Consider the following 26,381-nt stretch of genomic DNA (forward strand, 5'->3'; position numbering starts at 1 on the left):
CGTCGGTGTATATGTGTTCAAATTTTTAAGGCGGGGCGCATCCGGTGCGAAGCTCAGTGCCCTTAAAGGGGCGATCGCTCAGTGCCGCGACACGTCTTAACACTAATATTGAGCACCCCCATGTTGCCAAAATGGTATGATCCTCGTTTCATAACACCCTCGAAGAACCGACCATGAGATCAGTGGTTGAATCCGGTCCTGCATATCGATGCATCAAATCTTCGACTATTAGGGGTCACCCTTATTTTAGATATGTGGGCAAATGCATTTTTGTCTCTGTGCATGCATTGTTTTAGTTGGGCAGGATCGCTGCCAGCTTAGCTTAGCATAATGAATGGAAACATGCTGCCAGCTAGCATGTCCCAAGTAAAAGTGATCCAAGGCAGATCTTGATTTGGGACTATATTATTGGGAAGCACAGGCGAAGCACTGCTACTTGGGGGCAGAAAGATCACGGCTCTCATTCGCATGTCCTCCGGCTGTTGAGCGATCGCAATGCGTTGTGTGATATCTCTACGTCTAAATTGGTAGTGCTTTGCCTGTGCTTCCCCATAATATAGTCCCAAATTAATATCTGCCTTTTTTTTAATCACTTTTACTCTGGACATGCTAGCAACATATGATTCCATTCATTAAGCTAAGCTAGTAGCGACCCTGCCAATCTAAAACAATGCATGAGACAAAAAATGCCTAAAAAAATGACTTAAAGTTTCTTTAAAGGGATAATTCATGAATTATGAATTTCTTTCTTCTGCTAAACACAAAAGAAGATATTTTTAAAGATTGTTGGTAACCAAACAGTCAAACAGCCAAACAGTCATCCATTGTATTTCCATACTATGGAAGTCAATGGGGACCATCAACTGTTTGGGTACCAACATTCTTCAAAAATATCTTCTTTTGTGTTAATTCAGCAGAAGAAATTTGAAAAAACTTTAGTATGGGGAACACGTTCAGTATTAACTACGACTTTTGCCTCAGTAAACTCCTCATTTACAGCTTAGAGTAAAAATAGTTAGTAAGGTAGTTGTTAAGTTCAGGTGAATAAGGCATTAATATAATTAAAGGTGCACTATGCAACTTTCCGTCCACTGGAGGGCGCCTATTCAAAACAAATGCGTAGTTTGATGACGCAAAGTGTGAGCGCAGTATCTTGGGACATGTGGTCTTCACCTCACAGCCGGTGGAAAATAGGACTCGGGGCAGAGCAGGACCGAGTGTTGTGGACCTGAGCACGGCTGCTGGAGCGATTGTTAAACAAATACCCGCCTCGCGAATACCGGGACTTTTATTATGACGGGACGGGACACAGTCGCCGGGCGCCTGCACAGATCCGCTCTTCCGGTTATGATTTTGAGGTAATGCAACTCTGTTTATCATATTAGATACATTAAGTGTGTTTAAAACGATGTTATGGCGTTACTCCGTGCATTCACTTGTTCACACTGCTAAGAGTAAAGCGCTCCTGCCAAATAAAAGGCGAAACCGGGGGTAACGCAGATATGACGCGATTGACAGGCGACTCCCTCAAATGCAATGCTGAAACGTCCCCGTCCTTAGTTAAAATAGCAATTTTCTCACAATTTACAAATAGTTGGAAACATCTGGTATATTGTAGGTATTCAGCTGAACAAAATATATAACACCGGCCTAGTGGTTTTTGGATATTTTACTGCAAAAATACTACATAGTGCACCTTTAAGTACTAATAAACAGCCAATATCCTATAATATGCATGCTAATAAACAACTATAGTTAATAGCGAGAATTGAACCCTAAAATAAAGTGTTACCAGAAGTGCATACAGGTTTGGAACATCTTGAAGGTGAGAAAATGATGACAGAATTTAAATGTTTGGGTAAACTATCCCTTTAAGACAACCGTTTCTATCAATAGACACAATTCAGTGTAGGAGCCTTCAGTTTCATTTCAGTGATGGCCATTTTTTTAAAGTAGCATTCTACATGATTAATAAAATGCGTGTTAATTGTAGGCTACAATCTCAAGCTGAAAATAGTTACATAAGAACATTTTAATAGCGTATAACTGTTAAAGGGAAAACTGGTTTTAAAAAAAAAGTTTGGCCCAAACTGGAGAAAAAAGAAAGAAAAAAGACTACATTTAGAAATATGTCTGGAAATTTTACCGCCCCCCCACCCCACCCCTCTCTCTCTCTCTCTCTCCACACACACGCGCGCACCTCTCTCTCTCCCTCTCTCTCTCTCACACACACACACACACACGCACGGCGCCACAGCCTCTTTCCATTCCTCCCGCGCGGCTGCACGGACAATCGGATCGTTGGAATACTTATGCTTTCACCGGAAATGTGGCATAAAGCGTGTTTGGATTCATCCCGACATTAGGCTAGTTTATCCCCTGTTCCAGTGTGACTTTCGCCAGGTCTCGGCATACCTCCGGACTGGTGCGCTTCGGCAGAAGCAGATATTTGAGTTTGGATATTACTGTGATTGTGTCTGTGTTCCCAAATGACTGAGAAAGGAACGACCGGGAGACGCTGCTCTCCGTCCCGCGCCTGTACGGCGACCGTCGGCTAAAGTTTGAACGGCAGGCATGATGGTGGTTTCACCTTCCGTGAGGTTTGCAAATTATTAAAATTTACCACAGCGAGGGGAAAAAAACACACCGTCTTCTCCAGTCCAACGGGAACCTCTTTCTGGGATTACTCATTTACTGGATATATTCGTAAAACATGAAGACTTTAATTGTTGAGGGTAAGTCACGAAAATTGTTTTAAAAAGTTATATTTGTTGAATTCGCTATTGTTTATTTCATATACATAGTTTAACTGCCGCATTTACACGCCGCGCGCATCCCCAAATATCTGTCACGGACGAGAAGGGTGTCATATCCCTGTATCCCGGTAGATACTGTAAATATTGAATCGGTTGGTCATGTATTCAGAATTCCCCGTATAAAATGATATTTTTCCACTTCGAGAGGCAAGGCGCGACGCTATCCTAGTTTGAAGCGTCCCACTAAAAACAGTCTGTGAGGAAGAATCCCGATTGCTTTGGCTTGTCACGAGCTGCTACGTCTCGTCCAGTTATGCATGTTTCTCAACTCGTTAATGCGCCCTCGTGAAGGCTGCGCGAGCTTGAGCATCTGAATTGGTTTATGCCATAGTTTGCGCATGGCCGAGGTTAGTTAGTAGTTTCCTACCGGAGACGACACTTCCCGTTGTTGATTCAGAGAGAAAACTAAAGTCAAATTATAATTATTTATTTATTTATTGGGGGAAATGTTTCCCATTATGGGGAGTCATTAAGAAGGGGGTTAAAATATATACTCAATATGCCCATCTGAGTTGTTTCAGCCGCGTTCCTGTCTACTTATTTGCATATTGTGTTCGGGGGAGTGGTCATTGGCTTTTACACCTGAATATTTAATTACGTAGGCCTAGACAATGAATAGAAGCGTATGAGGATTGCAAATAGTTGTTGTGATAGTTTCGCGTACAGTTCTTTTGGGGTTTCATCTACGGTATTATAATAGTTATCAAATGTGCAGTGTGTGTTTTTGAGCACATTCAGTACCAGTATCTGAAGAAAGGGACGCTAATCTTACATCTATAGAGCGTTGTCTTATTTTCATCCTATGCAAGGGAATCAATTCTACTTGAAAAATCGGGTTGAATTTTGGGTTTATGTAAAAATATGAATCGTGTGTGCATTTCTGTAAAGTAGAATTAGCATGATGTGGATGGATATGCTTACTTGAGTTGATTAGAACTGAGCTTTTATATCTAATAATAATAATAATATTGTCAGCTCATAATTTATATCTGTTATTATGTATGTAAATCAGTTCAATTCACTTATTGCATGAATAGTAAAGGCAAAAAATGTTTTTCACCAGTGTAATATTCTGTTGTTTTCCCTTGAATTTATGACAAATGCATTGAGGGAAATCCACATAAACATTTGCTAACTTTATTCCATTACTTTATCAGTATTAAGTGTCACATTTATTCTACACAGACATTAATTCAAAAAGATGCCGCTGTCCGTGGTGCTAAAACCAAGAGCATAAAGACTAGAGTTGAGTTCATCTTGCTGTTTTGCTGTTTTCAACCCAAAGAGGACAGCAGAGCTTTATCAGGGCACTGTAGAAAATGGTTGCAACACATTTGTTCTGCATTATCCATGGTCTAATTAGGATTTAACAAAGAACTTGATGGTGCTTGTTGTGCTTGCACCTGTGAGTTAGTGAGCAGATCTAACTAAAGATCACATCACAGGAAGCTCTGGGAGGTGTTGAAAAGCAGCAGTGCTCCACCCTATACAGCAGTGACTAAATCCGTGAAGCTCAAAGGATGGAAGCTGCCCGATGCACTTCTCTCGTCCGGCAAGCGCGATACACTCTAGTTTCGTCCTTTGCCACAATGCAAAAGGTATTGCATTAATTAAAGGTTTCAGCACAGCGTTTCATCCATCTTGCGCGTTTCCTCACTGTGCTTTCTCGCAGGAGTTGAGATGTTGTTTATGATGCCAGATGGATACGCACTTCTCACTGTTTAGACCCATTGGGTATCCGTGGCCCCTCCCGTCTCACCGAGCTAACCTGATTGAACTGAAAACACATTAAATATTCCATCATAGAGTGACGGAGAGCGTTAAGGATGAGAAAGAGGGGTAGTAGTCGCGCAGATGGTTTTTACTGGGGTGGAGAGAGGGAAGTCAAATGAATAAGATGTCTTCATTTCCGTCCAGGGTTTTGTGATGGTCTTGATATTAGGATGATTTGTTTTTGCTGTGAATCCTGTAATCAAAGCAAGAGCTGAGTTGAGAGGTGACAGCCTACTCAAAAAGCTTTTTCTCTCATTCTCTTTGTCTGATTTGTGCCTCTTTTAAGCAACTATACACTAATATGATTTATTTTATTAATGAGTTAACATTATCATGTAGTTTAAATGAACTCTAACTTGCTTTCAGGGAAAAAAACCTCCTATGTAATTTTTATTATAATATATTAATATGTATCACCCTATGTTATCTTTTCATTAGAACAATTTTTAATGTGTATGCTTTATGAATGTTTTCCACGTCATAATTTAGTGATTAAAATGGATCTGCCTTTAAAAGGTTTAAAACTTATTGTATGTTTTTATATTGTAATTTACATTTCTAGATCTTATGTGCACATTTTATTTTTATAGACTTTAGTTTGCACTAAGGTGTTGAGCATCGGCAGAATATTAAATTATATGTCATTAAAGAAATGATTGATCAGTTAATCAAAAATATTGATTAGTCGATGTTCCTGATGAGTGTCAAGCTCCAAAATAAAGACAAAAAAATACCATAACGTCATAAACAGAGAAAAACAACAGCTTTCTCCTAAAACTCACACATTTCATTTGCACTTGATTTCAAATTAAAATATTGCACATTTTGATATAGCCCAGCAGGTTTGATATAATTAACACCAATGCCAGTGATTCTCGCCTGAAGGGGAATTGAGATTTGAGAGCTGTGGGATGGAGAAGATCTAGTACATGATGACAGAATTTCACATTTAAGCAAGCTTAAAGAATGTGCACGTTTTTGTCATAATCTTTCTGTAAAGTAGGTAGCGAATCATGCCAATCGACACCAAAGACAAAAGCAGAAACCTGGTGAACATGGCTCTAGAAAGTGCAAGCACTTCAGTAGTCGGTAGGCATGGTTAACAGAGATGTGTGTGTGTGTTAAGTGTGTAGCCAGTGGCTCTGCAGTTCTGCTCGTGTTTTGAGCCAATGTCTGAATAGCGTTTTTCTCCAAGAGGTTTTTGCTTCAGTTTCAGAAAGGCAGTTGTAAACATTCCGTTTCTTCCCAGTCAGTCGAGAAACGTATTTAAAGTGCGGTAAAAAACAACATTTCAGCCTGCAGCTCTCCAGCAGAAAAGCCAATTCATTGGGGCGAGCTTTTAGAAGAAGGCTTTGTCTCATAATTTTCCTTCAGACTGTCACTCTGAACAAGACCCTCTTCAGAACCGTCCATATTTACACAGACGGCAAACAAGTCATTTCCACTCCAGTCTCCTATTATCCGACCAAATGATGAGGATGATCAGAATACATGGCAGACTCGCAGAGAGCTCTCTGTTGGAGGGAGGCTCATTCTGCTGAGAGGTCTCTCTGATACAGAGCTTCATCTGCTACTCGCAGGTGTGGAAAAAAAGAGGATCAGCTGTTATGAAGTTGCATGGGTTGCCATAGGATGAATCAGGCTAGCTGTGGTCTGGATAGTGCTGGGATTTCAAACATCACGATAGGGCTTGCTTGGTGATATTTTTTAAGCATTTGTCAAGAAATGCAATATTTAAAGTGTCACAGTATTTGTTTTAACTCAAGAAAAATGTCATAAAATAGTAAAAAACATATTTTGTTTTTAATAGTCAACTTATATTCAGCAGTAATCCAGCCTGTACACACTGGCCACATATACAAAGATGTACCTTTAATTTCCCTGAGCTGATTGCACACTAAAAAATGATTTCATGGTTTGACATGAAATAAAGTGGTGACATCTAATGTTTTAACTTACTTTTTATTAGTCTTTCCGTTAACACCATCAGTGTCTTAATTTAGTACTATTCATGAATGCACATGATAACAAAAGGTGAGATTTTTTGCATGAGCCAATCATATCTAATCATAACCGTGAGGCATTGGGGGTCTGTTAAAAGTCAATGGGCTCAGGGCTCATATATATGTATAGGCTCATTGATGCATGTGGGGAGCGAAGGCTGGCCTGTGTGGTCTGATCAAACAGACGAGCTACTGTAGCTCAATTTGCTCAAGAAGTTAACGTTGGTTCTGATAGAAAGGTTTCAGAATACACATTGCATTGCAGTTTGTTGCGTATGGGGCTCACCTGGGGAACACATGGCACCAGGATGCACTATGGAAAGAAGGCAAACCGGTGGAGGCAGTGTGAGCTTTGGGCAATGTTCTGCTGGGAAACCTTGGGTTCTGCCATTCATGTGGATGTTACTTTGACACGTACCACCTACCTAAGCATTGTTGCAAAAATATGTTTCAGGAATGTTTTGAGGAGCACAACGAGTTTGAGGTGTTGACTTACCCTCCAAATTTCCCAGATCCCAATCCAATTGAGGATCTGTGGGATGTGCTAAACAAGTTCTATCCATGAAGGCCCTTTAGGATTCCTTTTAGGGGTCCAGTGGAGTCCATGCCTCAACGGGTCAGGGCTCTTTTGCCTGCAAAAGAGGAACTACAGACTATTAGGAATGGGGTCAAATTGTTATGCCTGATGGGTGTATACACTCACCTAAAGGATTATTAGGAACACCATACTAATACTGTGTTTGACCCCCGTTCGCCTTCAGAACTGCCTTAACTCTACGTGGCATTGATTCAACAAGGTGCTGAAAGCTTTCTTTAGAAATGTTGGCCCATATTGATAGTTGTGCAAATCTCCAGTTGTGGAGATTTGTGGGATGCACATCCAGGGCCACCACATCCCAAAGATGCTCTATTGGGTTGAGATCTGGTGACTGTGGGGGCCATTTTAGTTCAGTGGACTCATTGTCATGTTCAAGAAACCAATCTGAAATTATTCAAGCTTTGTGACATGGCACATTATCCTGCTGGAAGTAGCCATCAGATGATGGGTACATGGTGGTCATAAAGGGATGGACATGGTCAGAAACAATGCTCAGGTAGGCCGTGGCATTTAAACGATGCCCAATTGGCACTAAGCGGCCTAAAGTGTGCCAAGAAAACATCCCCCACACCATTACACCACCACCACCAGCTTGCACAGTGGTAACAAGGCATGATGGATCCATGTTCTCATTCTGTTTACGCCAAATTCTGACCATCTGAATGTCTCAACAGAAAGATGAAGTGGAGATGAGTGGTACCCGGTGGGGTCTTCTGCTGTTGTAGCCCATCCGCCTCAAGGTTGTGCGTGTTGTGGCTTCACAAATGCTTTGCTGCATACCTCGGTTGTAACGAGTGGTTATTTCAGTCAAAGTTGCTCTTCTATCAGCTTGAATCAGTCGGCCCATTCTCCTCTGACCTCTAGCATCAACAAGGCATTTTCGCCCACTGGACTGCTGCATACTGGATGCTTTTCCCATTTCACACCATTGTGTGTATTGTGAAATACTCATACTGGCCCGTCTGGCACCAACAACCATGCCACGCTAAAAATTGCTTAAATCACCTTTCTTTTCCATTCTGACATTCAGCTTGGAGCATTGAAGCAACTGCCATGTGATTGGTTGATTATATAATTGCATTAATGAGAAATTGAACAGGTGTTCCTAATAAACCTTTAGGTGAGTGTATATATTGTAGCTATATTTTTGAAAGTACCAGTTGTTTTTCAAGAGAGTTTGGAAGGCAAAAAATTGTTTTTTGCCCAGAAAATAGTTTAATACTCCTGCTGTGGATTTTAGTGAAGTTATCAAGGTCATTGGTCTTTCTATGTTTCTGCCAAATAGCCTTCTGAGTGATAGCTGACCTCAAACTGCCTGCTAAAAATGGCATTTAATGTGCACAAACAACAGAAGCATGCTGTTTCAAGGTATAATCAAGATTATTTCACAATTTCAGTTTCTCGTGGCTACAAAAAGACAAATCAACCTTTTGATTCTTTGATACTGACAGCAGTTTAAAACAGCCGATTTTTGGAAAGATCACTTCTAATTATAATCGCTCTTGTAAGTGTAAACCTGGTTTGCTGAGATGGCAGTATTATCAAGGATCAACAAAAGAACCCATTTTTTGAAACCCCATTAAAGGTTTGGGTTTCATTAAAGATTTGAAGAATGGGGAATACATTTATTGTACATATTCATGTAGAACAACAACAACAGCAGCTATAAGAATGAACAGATTGTTAATAAAACATAAAAAACATGTATATGCCTTTCACTTTGGACATATCTTCTCTTAAAAGTAAAATCAAATAGACTTTTGCTCTGATTTATTTGTATTTTTTGAGGAAAAGACCCCCAGCAATATCTCAAAGTGAGAGATGATTTAATAAATTAGATTTCAACACAAACTCAACTTGAGTTAATAGTTCTATATTCATACTGTGTGTTATCAATTGACTCATTTGTGTCAATTGTTTTTTTTTTCTTCTTCTTTTTTAGGATTTCAGGAGAAACATTGATACTTAATAGAATTGTCAAAATTTGTTTAACTCAAGTCTCAAGAGCTATGAAAGAGCAACCTTCAGAGCAATTTTCCTGTGGGTTTGTCCTTGACACATTATGTAATTGTATGGATTCCAGGATGATGGAAACACATTGAAGAATATAATAAGAATACTGAAAATACCAGCTTCTTGTATCTTGTGGGCTTCACGCTGTCAAAGCTGTATGTGGCTGATGCTGCATTATGCAACATTTGTGGATTCAATTTTGCACTCAAAAATTAATAAATAAATGGCATATAGTGGGGAAAGTATTGCAGGCGTGGTGAGAAACTCAATAGGCGCTCATCAAATCCCTCTAAATGAAGTGAATCCACTGCAATAGGTTCATTTATTCAGGTAATCTCACATACTATTGCATCAGACAAGCTCTGTGTTCAACCGAATGACCAGACGCATCAATCGAGTGACCTTTAGAGATGCAGTTTAATGATGCTTTGCAGTCTTTCATCGACACTGGATGTCTTGGGAATGACAAAATGAAGACATTGTTAAATTTGAAGTTATATTTAGCAAAATAAGCTTAACGGTCATAGTTGAAGGGCTGAAGTTGTTACCAACTGCTATAACTTCTCATTTTTGGCAGCATTTGACTATTAAAATGCTTTGAGCTATAGCGTGGAATGAAACTGGGCCAACTTTTGCGTGATTTCAATTTGAATTGGGGAGAAATTACCATCGTTTTGAACCATCATGACACCATTTTATGTAAATGAATTGTGCAGTTTTTAATATCAGAGTTTCAAACATTATTATTCTGTGTACATTATAGGGAAGTATTATCAGTATGTATATATATATATATATATATATATATATATATATATATATATATATATATATATATATATATGTATTTATGTATGTGATATATATATATATATATATATATATATATATATATATATATATATATATATATATATATATATATGTATTTATGTATGTGATATATATATATATATATATATATATATATATATATATATATATATATATATATATATATATATATATATATATATATATATATATTTGCACACGGCTGATATTAAATGGTATAAAATTGCACATAATGTTTATTTGATCATACACACAGTAAAAAGTAATAACAGTAATATATTAATATATTTTAATCATCATTTATCAGTTGAAAACAGGAAAAATTAGCATATTAAAATGATTTTGGAAGGATTATGTGGGAAGCTTGTTTTCGCCACAGAATAAAAAAATATAAAAAAGGTAATTGCGACTTTTTATCTCACAATTCTGACTTCTTTTCTCAGAATCGCATGATATAAAATCGCAATTGCGAGTTATAAAGTCAGAATTTTGAGATATAAACTCACATTTCTGGCTTTTTTCTCTCTCTTTTTTAAGAAGTTAGAATTTTAGATAATACGTCAATAAAATAATGGATAATGAAATAATAAATATGACAAGAACTCAAGAGTTCAATTAGATAAATCAAGAACAAATTTATCTTGATAATGTCAGATAACTTTGATAGAAAGGTATGTCATTTCAACAAAGGATTACAATCAACCAATCAGCTGTTAGATTTAAGTACACAATTAGATAATACCAAATTAAGTGAACCAATGACCAAGCAATGCTTCGTTTAGTTCAGTCTGATGTGTAAAAGCTCACGTTAGCAATTCAAGAAAAAAACACAAGCAGAACATGAGATAAATCAGTGTTACTTTTTGTATTTTTTATTCAGTTGTGGAAACAAGCTTCCATATAATTCACATAATGGAGACAGAAAATGAATTTGTTAGTTCTCACTTTTAAACTTTTTGTTTGAATGAATTTTTTTTTAATCATCATCAATAATGCACAAATACAAGTACACAAGATGAGATATCATGCACCTCGCAGTCATTTGTAACAAGACTACCCTGCATATTGATAACTACAAAATTAAAATTGATAAAGCAAAATGGGCACATTTCCTCCATTACGTGCCATATACGCCGTGTACATCGCACCGTCCAGCTCTGTTAATATGTGCTGCTTCTGGCCAGGTGCGTTTGATCAACAACTTTTGTCTGCCTTAAATTCTGCGTAAATTGTCATATGTAAATGTGTTTGAGATATTGCCTGGGAGGAGGATCTAATTGCAGTGAACATGGTGCCTTGAAACATCCAGTGTAATTGACAAGAGGTGGACATGCAGCAAAGCGTCCCTCTGAGGATTAACTCTGACTCTCTCTCCAGACAAACACCACTTTCTCTCTTTCAAAGCTAACAGGAAAGCTTTAAGCTAACAAGGGGCCACTTACTCCCGTTTTAAGCTGCAGTAGCCATCCTCTTTTCTTAGGGAAAAAATAATAGTAATTCAACCTCTTTTTTTTGTTCTCATTACAAAACTCGAATATGAATGCTACAGCTAGCAACCATTTTTAGCTGAACACACGCCCATGGTAATAAAACATTTATCCTTTAATCTGGAGAGGAGAGGTCTCTGTAAGGAGCTGAATAGAGCTCATGATGGATGAGCTGGTAAATAGTTAATTAGACGGAGCACAGGGCGACCTTAAATTAGGTGCATGACTGGAGCTTTTGTCTGGACTATAAGTCAGTGTCTTCCTTCCTTCTTTCGCCCATCTCATCGTTTTAATCTTTGCGTGTCTTTGTTTGGTCCTCTCCAGCCACCTTTACACTCTTTCTCTCTGCTCGCTGTCCCTTTTTCTATTTATCACTCTGGCAACTATGATTTTTTCCCCCCAGATCTTTAACACCACATATCCATTAGTGACAATCTTTTAGCATCTCTTTTAGAAATCAGCACAATTAGAGTGTGAGAGCCACAATGATTTGGATTCATACGGTCGTTATGCTATAGATTTATTTGTCTGGTTTTGAGCATTGGCGTGAAATCAAATAGAATTAGAGAACCAGTGTGTGTACATTTATATATTTCTAGTCAAAACAAATCACACTACATTAACCTACTGCCCAAACTTATATACAATATTATTATTTATTTTGTATCCCTTTTTTATTTATTTCTATTTATTTTCTCCCTCAAACTGTGCGTATATGTGTGTGCCTTGTCTCTCACTTTGTAAAGTAGCTGTGTGGTGTTAAAAAAAAAAAAAAAAAAAAAAAAAAATATATATATATATATATATATACATATATATATATATATATATATATATATATATATATATATACATATATATATATATATATATATATATATATACATATATATATATATATATATATATATATATATATATATATATATATATATATATATATATATATATATATATATATATATATATATATATAATAATACAAATCTGTGTTTAAGAAATAACCCTCTAGATAATGGGTACAGTGGAACTTTTACAACAGTGTTCAAATACACTATATTTCCAAAAGTTTTGGGACACTTACCTTCACATGCCCATGAACTTTACATCTCATTCTTAATCCGTAGGGATTAATGTGTGTGGACTTCATTCACCCTTTGTAGATGTAACAGCTTCAACTCTTCTGGGGAGGCTTTCCACAAGGTTTAGTAGTTAATTTATGGTAATTTTTGACCATTCTTCTAGAAGCACATTTGTGAGGTCAGGCACTGATGTTGGACGAGAAGCCCTGGCTCACAGTCTCCGCTCTAATTTATACCAAAGGTGTTTTATCGGGTTGAGGTCAGGACTCTGCAGGCCAGTCACGTTCCCCCACACCTTACAGTCACGTTACACGCATGACTGTTTGTCCACACACAGCTCCACCTCTGTCATCAAGTTTGCGGATGATACTGTTGTCCTGGGCCTCATTTCCAACAACAATGAGACCGCATACTTGGACGAGGTGGAGCAACTGACATCATGGTGCCAAGACAACTGTCTCCTTCTGAATGTGAACAAGACCAAAGAACTGATTGTGGACTTCAGGAAGAGACAGCAGTGGTCATATTCCCCTCTCATGATCAGCGGGACACCAGTAGAGAGAGTGAGCAGCTTCAAATACCTGGGTGTCAACATCTCCGAGGACCTGACCTGGACTGCACATATCCAGTCTCAGGTGAAAAAGGCCAGGCAAAGACTGTACCACCTGCGCCAGCTGAGGAAATTCCGGGTCTCACCAGCTATCCTGAAAACTTTCTATTCAGGGGCGATAGAAAGTTTACTAACTCAGTGCATCACAGCGTGGTATGGTAACAGCACCAGTCACGACTGCAAAGCCCTGCAAAGAGTGGTGCGCTTGTCCGAGCGCATCTCAGGGTCAGCTCTCCCGTCTCTGCAGGACATCTACATCAAACGATGCAGAGGCAGAGCTACAAAAATCATCAAGGACATTAATCACCCGGCCAACCCCCACTTCACCCGGCTGCCTTCTGGTAAGCGCTTCCGTAGCCTGATGGCCAAAACTGAGAGACTCAGGAGGAGTTTCTTCCCACAGGCCATCAGACTCCTGAACGCTGTCACTTAACAACACGTGACTTCACCTCACTTCAGTATTAACAAACTCACATACTGATACTGCACTGCACTTTATTCTTGTGTTTCATGTAACTACTCATTATAATGCTGTTTGCACATTACACTCCTGCACTTCTGTTATCCACAGATTTATTTTTATAGTCTCCAGTTTACTTTATCTCACTTATTTTATTCCACATCTCTTATTTCTTTTACTTGATTTATTCATAATTCTACATATGTATATATATATATATAGCACCTTATCCTATTCCTATTTTATCCTATCCCTATTTTATAATTTATTGTGCTTTTTTTGTTAATTGTTATTTGCTGTCCATGGAGCGGACCTGTTTACATTTCACTGCCGGTTGTATTCTGTATAACTGTGTATGTGACAAATAAAACTCTTGAACTTGAACTTGAACCAAACTCGCTCATCCATGTCTTTATGGACTGACGTCATGTTGGATCAGGAAGGGGCCATCCCCAAACTTTGCCCACAAAGTTGGTAGCATGAAATTATCCAAAATGTCTTGATATGCTGAAAATGAGAGTTAATTTCACTGGAACTAAGGGGCCAAGCTCAACCCCTGAAAACCACCCCACACCATAATCCCCCCTCTACCAAACGTTATACTTTGCACAATGCAGTCGGGCAAGCACCGTTCTCCTGGCAACCACCAAATGCAGACTCGTCACTCCAGAGAACATGTCTCCACTGCTCTAGAGTCCAGTGGCGGCATGCTTTACACCACTGCATCTGACACTTTGCACTGTACCTGGTGATGTAAGGATTGGATGAACTGCTTGGCCATTGAAACCCATTCCATGAATCTCTCTACACACTGTTCTTGAGCTTATCTGAAGGCCACATGAAATTTGAAGGTCTGTAGCTATAGAAAGTTGCTGATTTCTGTGCACCTCAGCATGCACTGACCCCACTCTGTGATTTTACGTGACTCCACCACTTTGGAGAAAAATGTAATGGACCTAAAATAGGCTTAATTTTCATTATGCAAAATATAATTTCTTATTTATTTACTTTTGGTTTTGGTGACCTTTCTTTTCAATGACATTTACATATGAAGTTCTGTCATGAAACTCTAGATGGCACAAGCTGATAGGTCCTCAACTCAATCTGCTTGCAATCACGTCATTTTCTATTGGGCACAGCTGATTGGTTCCTGTTGTTGTATTGGTAGCCAATGAGCTCTCTGCTCAACCTTCAAATATTGGTCGGCATTTTCTGTAGCTTTTGCAATACGCTTTCTGAAACCCTCCACCTTCCCCAGCTCCACCTGTATAGATCTGCTACTCATGTACGCTATATTGTACAGCAGCAGCATGTCTTACCTGTTCACAGCAGCATGTTGTGTATGGCAGTAGCAAGTCCTGTACTTGTTCTGCAGCAGCAATAATCAGATCAATAGCATATCTATTCCGCCAAGACCAAACATATTAACATTTTCATATCTATTACCATGCCAAACACTCAGAGAGTCATGACAGAAATATATTAATCTGGACTTCAAGGATGCCATGGAGATAAGGCACAGTCAAGCACGGTATCAATTTACATTAGACTATCATTGCTAAAGAACTGATTCTTGTTTGGATCTGAGGCTAAATGCATAGCTAAACAAACTCACTTGAGAGATCACATAAAACCTTAGTGTATCGCACTGATATTGATTCTTTATGTGTTAACTGATACTGTTGAATAACACTGAGAACTGAAGCAAATATGGACAAAGGAGAGCGGTGTTTATCTTTTTGCTTCTTTCTTCTGTTTTTAAATAAGTACATCTCTTTGTTTGTACAATAAACTTTTTTCAAAGCTTCTTTGGGGAACCAGCCCTTACAAACAGATTTTGTTTTCTAGAACAACAACAAAATACTGATTCATTTTACACTGCCTTTTAATACAATTCAGAAGTGCAAGTATTGCTCATCTTAGACATTTTTTTTTCTTTTGAGGAAAGAAAAAATCAATGAGTAGTACGATAGAAAAAGAATCAGACAGATCGACAGAGAGAGAGGCAGACGAATGGCTAGACAGAAACAAAGGCACAAAGTGAATGGTTGATATACCCATCCGAGAAAAAAAAATACTGTAATAAAATGAAACGACCAACAAATGTGAAACATGATGAAATGCAAGATATTGTGTCTTCTATTCTAAGTATAGTTTGAAACCAGCAATGTATCTACATTAGGAGTCAGGCCTGCATGGTAAAAGATATTCAGACCGTCATTCGTCTGGTCGGAGAGGACAGAAGCGAGGCAGATGAGAGCAATGTCTGACAGTGAGAAACAACACGGATGTTTCACTGGATCCGAGCAAATGACTTTCACACGATTACGGAGATAACCACCTTGATAGGACTAATGGCTTCATTGTTAGGGGTGATATTTCATACACTGTTCACATAGTAAAGGGTGCTTGTGGGGAGTGACTGAGATGAACTCAATGCAGATATTCTTCAGCATGGTAATAGAGCTTTTTGGGCTAATTCGAATGTATCAGTCCAGACATAAGATTCAATGAAAAAGAATGATTTAGTCCCTGACTAAAATGCATGTTTGAGCTGTTTTAACTCAAAGCAGCGTGCACTGGCATATCTTGTATACAAATATCAGTGCCATTGTTTTGTCTCAAAGTGCATACCAGTAATTATTATTTTCATGGCACATTTATAAAAGCTACTTTATGTCCTAGGTCTAATTCTGTCTGTGGAACCGGGCCTAAAAATCAAAAACAATTCCAGGTTTCTGAAGAAAACAAAAGGCCTCTTATTTTCTAGTTCTCTGCAAAATTCAAGAACACAATTTGGGTGTTGCGGGAGTTTGTTATTGCTGCTATGCTGTTGCTAGGGTGTTCCTGATGGTTGCTAAGTGGTTGTTGGTTGATTGAGCTGATATGCTGTTGCTAGAATGTGGCTGACACTGTAGTAGTTGTTAGGGTGTTTTTGGTGGTTGTTAGTGCTGCTATGCTGTTTCTAGGGTGTTCCGGATAGTTGCTGAGTGGTTGTTAGGGTATTTTTGGTGGTTGTTAGTGCTGCTATGCTGTTTCTAGGGTGTTCCGGATAGTTGCTGAGTGGTTGTTAGGGTGTTTTTGGTGGTTGTTAGTGCTGCTATGCTGTTTCTAGGGTGTTCCGGATAGTTGCTGAGTGGTTGTTAGGGTGTTTTTGGTGGTTGATCAAGTTGCTATGCTGTTTCTAGGGTGTTCCGGATAGTTGCTGAGTGGTTGTTAGGGTGTTTTTGGTGGTTGATCAAGCTGATATGCTGTTTCTAGGGTGTTCCGGATAGTTGCTGAGTGGTTGTTAGGGTGTTTTTGGTGGTTGATCAAGCTGCTATGCTGTTTCTAGGGTGTTCCGGATAGTTGCTGAGTGGTTGTTAGGGTGTTTTTGGTGGTTGTTAGTGCTGATATGCTGTTTCTAGGGTGTTCCGGATAGTTGCTGAGTGGTTATTATGGTGTTTTTGGTGGTTGATCAAGCTGATATGCATTTGCTAGGATGTTCTGAGCGGCTGATAGGTAGTTGTTGGGGTATTCTGCGTGGTTGTTAGTCCTTCTATGCTGTTTCTAGTGTGTTCTGGGTGATTGCTAAGTGGTTGTTAGGGTGTTTTTTGGTGTGTTTTTTTATAGATGATATGCTCTTGCTTGGATGTTTAAACAGCTAATAGTTGTTAGGATATTCTTGGTGGTTGTTAGACTGCAAAACATGTTTTTCTTGGTTAGTATTTTTGTCTTGTTTTCTATTAAAAATATCTAAAAAAGAAAAAAAATCTAAATCTAGATAATTTTTATATATAAAGCAAAATTACTAGAAAACAATTCTGCCAATTGAGTCAGAAATTACAATTTAATTTAATTCTTACCTCATTGTTTTTTGTTTTTGTTTACCCCTTTTTTTACATCATATTTTTTTCAGAAAACAAGACATATCTCAAGTCATTTAGCTTCTTAATGAACTGTATCTAGATTTAAGAAAATGTGGATATTTGTACTGGAAATGTTTAGTCATGTTCAACTTTGGGTAAAACACAGCACTCATGACTGTCACTTTTTACCCAGCTGTCCAATCACAGTGGAGGAGGGGCGGGACTAATACCACACCGACCAGTCATCACATTCTGATTGTACAACGAATAATGCTAACAGACAACAACAGCAAGCACATCTCTTCATCCAAAATGAGTGCCAGAGCAAGTATGTTACATTATCTCAATGTTTTTATATTGAGAATCAAACTTTTGCAAAATCAGATACTAGTAACAGTGCTGCAGATATTCTGTGTCATAGCCCAGAAAACATTTCAACTGCCCAAGAGCCTGTTTTCAGAAGAGGGCTGGTGTTATCAGCTGGCTAAACATGCTTTGGTGGACGCACGGCCCTAGTGTTGCTAGGATGTTCCGGATTAGATATTGGTTTGGGTATTATGGGTGGTTGTTAGTGCTGCTATGCTATGCTTGTTGCTAGGATTTTTAGAGTGGTTGCTAGGGATGATTGGTTACTTGTTAGAGCCAATAGAACCAATCCAATGGATAAAAAAATTCTTCACAAAACAGTCAACTAGAATGCTATCTTCCATTAAATAGAGAATGCACAGTGGAGAAGCTGTCTACTGTCACCAGCCTTGAACCAAGAAAAGCTTTGACAGTGTACAGACTCTACGAATACAGCAGAGACAGGCAGTTACAGACAGACGTGGACAGACTGTGCGCTTTACTGCACACAAAATGAGGTAGAAACAGAACTAGACTTTCTGACCTAATGCCCTAACCACGCACAAATTAAAAACGCATTGTTTCCCAAGAATCCAGTTGCAGCTCCTGATCGTAAATTTAGGTAGGGCAGATTATGGATCTTGACGCTGGTTTATGAGAAATATTATAACACACCAAGTGGCCTTCACTCCATAGTCAAATGACGTCCAGCTCCACCTCTCTGCACATCTAATGGGGTGGAGGGATAGTGTTATAGGTAGGGTTAGAGTATGGTTGGATATTCTAGCATTTAATAGTATCCAGCTGCAGCCCCGCAGCCCGCCAGTTTCAGAACGCCAGCCACAGAACGGAAGTGAGGGGTGGAGCTTATGTTCTTAACAGAGTAGCGCCACCTACGGTTTTGGAGCGTAGTTGCTTTTATCACATACGAAACGACGGAGAAACACTGTTTCTGTCGCGTGTCTGATGCAGCGCTGTTGCTGCTATTGATGTACAGGGAAGCCCTATACTTTATGTTAAACACAAATATATTTTTTCCTATACTATTTTGCCTGGAAACGCTTCCCACACGCTTGCATGTCGCGTGAAAAATAGGAGCAGCGCGTGTTACGCACGCAGTGTGCAAGCTTCAATCTGTTAACATGGGAGCCGAAATAAAAACGGACACACCTGTAGTGTCCCCGGCCTATGTGTTATAATAATACGTTAAGGTGCAGTACAATAAATACATTTTATAATTTTAATCTTGTGTAATATAATTGTATATACTTCCATTGCATTATGTGGGTTATTTCCTGTTCATGATGTAAAAACAAATGCTTGAAACCTCAGGGCATTTTATATGAAATACACTTTTTTATATTTAAAAAAGCATTATTTATTTAGTAATATATATATAAAAAAAAAAAAAAAATTATTGTATATAAAATAATTACTGCAATGCCAAGCAGCAAAGTAGATTCAGTATATTTCGTTTTTATTTGGGGATGACTTCCATTATCCAGAATGGCAGCTCAGCTGAAAGGTTTGTTTGAGCTGCGCCTCTACTGTACTGTCCAAATCTGAGCACTGTTTGAGACCTTGAGGTCACTTGTGAAGTTACTGTATTTTACCTCATGAGAACATTTAATCTTATTTCTATTTAGGAGAAACAATTGACAGATTAAGGAGATCTCATCTAGGGTCTTTCTTGGAGCTTGAATCTTAAGAAAGAGAAGTAAAACTAAAAGACAGCTCATTTGCAGAAGTGCCATTAAGCCAAAGCTAAATGTGACAGACATCTAATGAATGAAACACTGGCATGTTTTATTCCATTAATGAACTCTTTAAACACAACATCAGATGCTGGTACTTCATAAGTCCTTTTTAATGAAACACACACATGCACATACACTAAAAAAGCCAGATAACTGCGGGGTTGGGAAACATCACGTAGACTTCCAGTAATTAGGAGATTATATCCACATAGCCGGAGAGGGGAGGTGAAATCACTCGGCTCTTCTCAAACCTCTAATGGGGTCAAAAACAGCTCGATAAATCCAGTGCTTGGCTTTCAAATCCACTGCATGCGGGGTGAAAGGGAGAGATGTAGGGGCAGGTGAAGTAGTCGATAAGGGTACGGATGTTAAAGTCAACAAGAAATCAAAATGGACCGCATTGACCTTCTCTTATTACATATTCCTGAGTGTTTCTTTCATCATTTCAATGAAGGTGATCACGATTGATTTAAAAATATGCAACAAAAAAATATCACATTTTTAATTAATCGTGATCACATTCATTGAAATGATCAAAGATTCAGAAGAGCCATATATATCGATCAGGCATTAACATATGACTAATATTGTGTTGGTCCCACTTTTGCTGCCAAAACAGCCCTGACCCGTCGAGGCATAGACTCCAGTAGACCCCTGAAGGTGTGCTGTGGTATCTGGCACCAAGATGTTAGCTGCAGATCCTTTAAGTCCTGGAAGTTGTGAGGTGGGCTTCCATGGATCGGACTTGTTTGTTCATTTATATAGTAGTATATATAAAGTGTAAGTTACATATTACTTTATATATATATATGTATGTATGTATGTATGTATGTATATTTATTTATATATATATATATATATACACATATAATAATATTTTAGTATATATTGTATATTTTTATTATATATCTTACAATTTTTAGATTACATATTTAATAATAATAATAATAGTTTTATTTATTAGTAAAATATATATTTTTAATTATTCATATTACATATACAAAATGTTTATATTATATAATAAATAAAAACACTAAATAACTTTTCCTTATTTTCCTCCTTGAATATCCAGTTTCAGTCATCACATTATGGAAGTATGGGATGCACATTTTTTATGCTCACTTAAAGGTCTCGTTTGTGTGTAGTTGTGCGTGTGTGTGCGTGTGCGCGCCCATGCGGCCGTGTGGGACCGTACCCCCGATAGTAAGACAGGTCTGGGTGTGGTTCGTGCTGATTATTATTGTACCATAACAACTGGCAAATTAAATGTGACCATACGCTCCCTGCTGGATTGTCTATGATAATGTTATCGCCCATCGCTCATGTCTCGTGAGGACGTGGTGGCAGGACAGCTTATAGATCTGTCTCAGAAAACTTGGCATTGGTACAGTATGGATTTTTCAACAGTGAATGACATTGTTTGTCCACATGTCACAAAAGGAAGCTGGTCTAATCATGAGCTTTAGAATAAGCTTTTGTTTGTGTGTTTGATAATGTGTTTTGAAGCTCAGAGGTCATCCATTCTTCTAAATGTACTGACAAAAGAAAAGGCATGCAGCCGGTGCTTCACTTTCTGTTTAACTGTCTGTTCAAGTCTCCAAGAAACGCGGTATTTCAATAATCAACATCAGAGAACGAGAGACATGCCCACTGTCAACACCTCATTTTCAGCATGTGAAAAATCTGCCATTGTCATTCACAGTAGAATTATTCTCGAATTTCATTCTCATCATGTCTAAAGAGCTTTTTGGATGGATTTCATATAATTATTTATTTAAATTGCCAGCATCATTCCTCAGGCAGCTATTATTATTTAACAGCTTTAGCCCGTGTCAACAGATAAAGTACCACCTTCCACAGGAAGATAAATCAATTGTTGTATTGCAGTATCTGTTGTGATTCATGTCTAAACCTTTACCGTTCATAGATTGCGAGAATGTACAGGAATGTTTAATCAATGTATAGCATACGAAGTAGAGCATTTGCTGTGACATTGAACTGTCGTTCTCAGGCAAGTTTTAAAAACGGCTCTCGTCACTTCTGGGATGTTTACGCTTCAGTCACTTCATGCATCTTGATCAATCAGACTGCAATTTAATTAGACATGCATATTTCATTTATACTTGGCAACACTGGCCAGATTGGCAATTGATTTGAATGTGTTTTGGACGGCATTTACGCAAGATATCTACCAAAGTCTACACTCTACGTTAGAAATAGAACCCTTAACTCAATTTTAAAGGACAGTTTTTGCCAAGAAGGTTCCTATTTAAAGAGAAATGTCTTCAGTGATTATTTCAAATTTCTTCTAGTGATAAAGTATGTTTATGAGGTCTTAATAAAATATGAAAATAAAAGCTGATTTTTTCAGAAATAAATCCATTGATTATATTTGCACTGTACATTTCCACGTATCTAATTTTCTTCATATTTATTGAAAATAAATGCCTCTTTCCGATCTGATATGTGATGAGAAATGGGAGTAATTTCTCCAAACTCGGGCCGTTTTGCGTCAAAACTTCCTGCCACGTGTTTTACTGCTGCTGTTAACATTCTGATGTCTTCTGTTAATGTAAGCACCCTCTGCTAACAAGGCGGCCTATTTGCACATAATGTAAATACACTCTGTTTTACTTTACACTTGAAGTTTTTTTTTGTTGTTGCTGCTTGAAGTTATGACTTTTAGGCAATCTTTACTAACAGCTTGCGCCAGCGCAAACCCACTTTTGGCATTACAAAACTATTGTCAGGATTTACAAAAGACACATGGAGTGAGAAATTATCAATGAAAATCCGTGGACAGGGTTATTTTTATGGCTAACCTTATGTAGAAGTTTCCCTTTTAAATTACGGGAGGAGTATTCAAACGAATCACACAAGGTGATTTACAAAGGTATGTATTCATCAATTTACTGGCGTTTGCGCCATTATTTACCGCCCAAAAACAAACTAGACACTAATTTACGCTGCTTTGGTAGCTTGCGTTTCTTTAATGTGCTCAGTAGAGCTTTCCACTCCCATCTGCGTTTGTATGGAATTGGGCTCTCATGCTAATTTGCCCTGTTTTTTTTATAAATCTGGCCTTTTGTTTACTAAAAACACGCAATATACAGATGTCTGTAGCGAAGTTAATAATGTTTTTTGATTGTTCAGTCTCAAATGAGTTCTGCCAATTAAAGTTAATAATTAATTATAGCAGTGTGATGTTTAATTGACAGGTTTTTTTGGTTTTGGCTTGCTGTGTCTGATGTCTCCCAGCAAAAAGGTTTAAGCATATTGAGTATGTGCAGCAAAGCAAAAGCTGCATCCCACTGCGTTTTGAACAGAATGAGAGCCATAAACACATGAGGCCGGTGAGCACCTGGCCCACATCAGACAGGTGAACATACACACACACCTCCCTCTCCCTGGAGACCTTGCTACAGAGAGAGAGAGAGAGAGAGAGAGAGAGACATGTGAGTAGAAAATTAGGTGAGAAATATTGTATATGCAAACAAGAACACCTACGACTGTGAAGCTCAGATGTTCTTAGTCATCACACATTTCCTTTTTTTCAGGCTCTCTTCTTTTATGCAGTTTTTTTTTCCCGTCTGTTCATCCTCATATGAGCTGTGCAAAAGAATCAATAACACCTTTTTCTTCATGGCGACCATTTTCTCTAGCACTGCATAACAAATAATAAGGATAGACAGACAGACAGACAGACAGACAGACAGACAGACAGACAGACGGACGACTTGGACAAATTTGGATTTCCAAGTAATTTGCAGTATTTGACCAAATTCGTCAGGAAATCTCATTATTATCTAACCATTTGCCGTTCTATTTAAATCGTTATCAATTAGCAGCAGATCAGGCCTTCCTTCTTGACTAATTAAAGCAATTAGAGAAAGCTTGAACTAATGCATTTTATACAGATAGCAGCACCAAAGCGACTCGTTTCACTCACAGGTCAAGAGCAGAGTAATTAACAGGCGATTACACCCTCAGCCTAGTGTGCTTCAGAGGAAATGAGGGGCGGGCGTGTGTGTGTGTGTGTTCATGCAACATGCATGCCGCTGTTGTGTGGGATTTGTGTTTCCATGTGTAGTCGTGCATACGTGTGTGTTTCTGTCTTGAACTCTGAAGTGAGAAATTGTGCTTTTGTAACTTTTCCCATGATATTGTGGATACATAGCTTCGGTTTTATTGCTACCAACCAGAGGACCACAAACTATCGCAAATTTGATGGTCAAGGATTTGCGTCTGTATTCTCTGCAAATGTTAGTTTAGTGTACAGATGTTCATTTCATAAACGCTGTTTTGGATTGCGGTATACAGAAGGGAAAAAGTGTCTGCTCAGGATTTAGTTTTAAGTCTTAAGTCCTCAATCTGTTTTGAAATTTTACTGATATCCACCATAATAACGCTATAGGCATTGAGAAAAAATGTTAGCTTTTTCCAGAAGCTGAGGTCAAAACTATTGAAGATGCACACAGTGTCATGCACACGAATATAAAATACATCATGGTAAAACACATGACACTAAAATAATGCAATAAACATTCATTTAATAACGTAAGATATAATATAACACCCTAATGTGCATAGCTGATTAGAAGGAAAAATGCGAAGAAAAAAAACCCACTAAGACGAAACAATTATTAAAAATTAAAAAACATCAAATGTATGTCACAAAAGGTATTGTAAGAATGTCAGTTTACAGCTTTTTACTGTAAATTATAATTTGATTTGTTCTTTTTACTTCCAAAAATGGTACAGTATTTTACTGCAAACTTGCACAAAATGTTAGATGTTTTACTCTGTGTATAAAACAGGAATTTACTGTTAACCAATGAACTGCTTTTACTATTACATTTTAACAAATAAAATTGTAATCATTTATAGATGTGTAAAAAATATAATTTATTGTTAAAACAATGAAAATAAGTAATTTTTCGCCGCTAGAGGTCGCTTATTCAAAACAAAGGGCGTAGCTTGATGACCTCTTGATTTCGCTGAGCTTTTCTTATGCCGCAGGCGTATTTTTACAATGCCAATAGTTTCAAAGCAGCTTCACAGTGCTAACAGGAAAATAATCCAGCAGATTTTGATTCGACTGCACAGCCGCTCTGGAGAAAACAGTGATGTTATCCAGATCATTTCAATTATCATAAAGTGCCAATGCAGGCAGATCGGTAATTGATGTCATTGATAGGCGATGCGCGGTCACCGTGCCCTGGTTAAAATGATTGATTTCCCTGGATTGAAGTCAATTTATTAGTTGTTCCTATCTGTAAACACCACACAATATTCATATTCATGTCCATAAAGTTCTACATTGAATGTAAAGACTATCAAATTAGACATGTACCATTTATAGTACATCTAAGTTTTTTGAAAATAAATATAAACATCTATTTAATATACAGTATAAATTATGTTGTCTTTATTAAATAACCAGCACAAATAACTATATCATCAATGTGTATGCTATATTATAGTCACAGTGTGATTGAGGTCATACCACCCATCCCTACCAACCCATCTAAAATACTTAAATGATGCTATTTATAACCACTCTGAAGATAAGTAAAATGGAGTGTGTAAACCGTAGGGACGGCTGAATTCATCTCATGCCTTTGAAATAGACGGTCAATTATTGACGCCAGCCATGCTTTTGTCATATTAAATGTAAAGAGCTGTACAACGTGCTCCGACACGTTGAGGTTTTCTTTTGGGGTTTCTCGCCTCACGCTGATCTCCTCGTGTCAGGCTGTTCATCGGGATGGGATGGAGCGCTAAACAAGCAGATCTGATAAGACAAGATTAGCAGACCGAAGCTCTTTTCTAAACACTTGAGAACTGACTATCTAGACAGCATTTTAGGCATGCTTCCGACATGAAGACTGTTTTAAATGGTGGTGAAGCAAGGTTTAAAGGTCCAGCCGGCGTACAATCAACATTTAATCATAAAATAAACAAACGTAAGTAAAACGCAACCCCTCATGTAATATAACACAACATAAATAGTCCAGGCCCGGTCCTCATCACTCCTCCTTGGGACTCGTGGGACTCATTACCGTCGCCACTCCAATTTCAACATGGTTTTAGCAGGATGAATTTTAAGCTCGTAAGCTTTTGAATGATACCTAATTTATGATGATTACTAAAATATGTGATTTGAAAAAGGTGCCAAGTGGCCCAGTAGCGGGACGGTGACAGTTAAGGGGTTTTGAAGTATTAAATATATTTAATAAAGATTTTATTTGTTAAAATAAAAACATATATATACAGTCTAAGCAAAAATTATTCAGACACTAGATATTTTTTATTAGTGGGTGCAGGACACTTTAGTTCATTTATGTAAGTGAGGAGAGCAAAATAAAGTAAGCTGTGACATATACACAAACATTCTTCAAACATTGGACTACCAGTAAAAATTATGAGAATAAGAGACCAAAATTATTCAGACACTTTGAGCTGACCATGTTTTGCTTAAAGCTGCAGTCCGTAACTTTTTGCGTCCCATCGGTTAAAGGGTTAGTTCACCCAAAAATGAAAATGATCTCATTAATTACTTACCCTAATGTCGTTTGACACCCTTAAGACCTCCATTCATTCTACAATTATTTAATGAAGCGGCAAGAAAAAATGTGCGCAAAAAAACTAAATTACGACTTAAATAGTGATGAGCTGAATCCGTTATGAATCAGCATATTGATTCATGATTCGGATCGGCACTGTCACATGATTTCAGCAGTTTGGTGGTTTGA

The 26,381-nt window shown here is 38.0% G+C and overlaps 1 protein-coding gene across 4 annotated transcripts in view; it reads left to right on the top strand.

The window, feature by feature from the left end:
• The window catches only part of rtn4r (reticulon 4 receptor), a 170,316-nt gene that overhangs the window by 60,564 nt on the left and 83,371 nt on the right, over positions 1-26,381 (top strand). The window contains exons 1-2 of one of the 4 annotated variants that reach the window (XM_067439518.1): positions 2,240-2,735; positions 17,718-17,852. The exons of 1 other annotated variant lie outside the window; for it this stretch is intronic. In XM_067439518.1, the coding sequence (XP_067295619.1) occupies positions 2,714-2,735; positions 17,718-17,852 (157 nt within the window). In that variant the 5' untranslated portion in view covers positions 2,240-2,713. Of the gene's footprint in view, positions 1-2,239; positions 2,736-17,717; positions 17,853-26,381 lie in introns of those variants that run through there. 2 more of the 4 variants (XM_067439516.1, XM_067439520.1) reach the window with 2 other exon arrangements.

The sequence above is a fragment of the Pseudorasbora parva genome, chromosome 3, assembly GCF_024679245.1.
Source record: "Pseudorasbora parva isolate DD20220531a chromosome 3, ASM2467924v1, whole genome shotgun sequence".
NCBI classification, from domain to species: domain Eukaryota; kingdom Metazoa; phylum Chordata; class Actinopteri; order Cypriniformes; family Gobionidae; genus Pseudorasbora; species Pseudorasbora parva.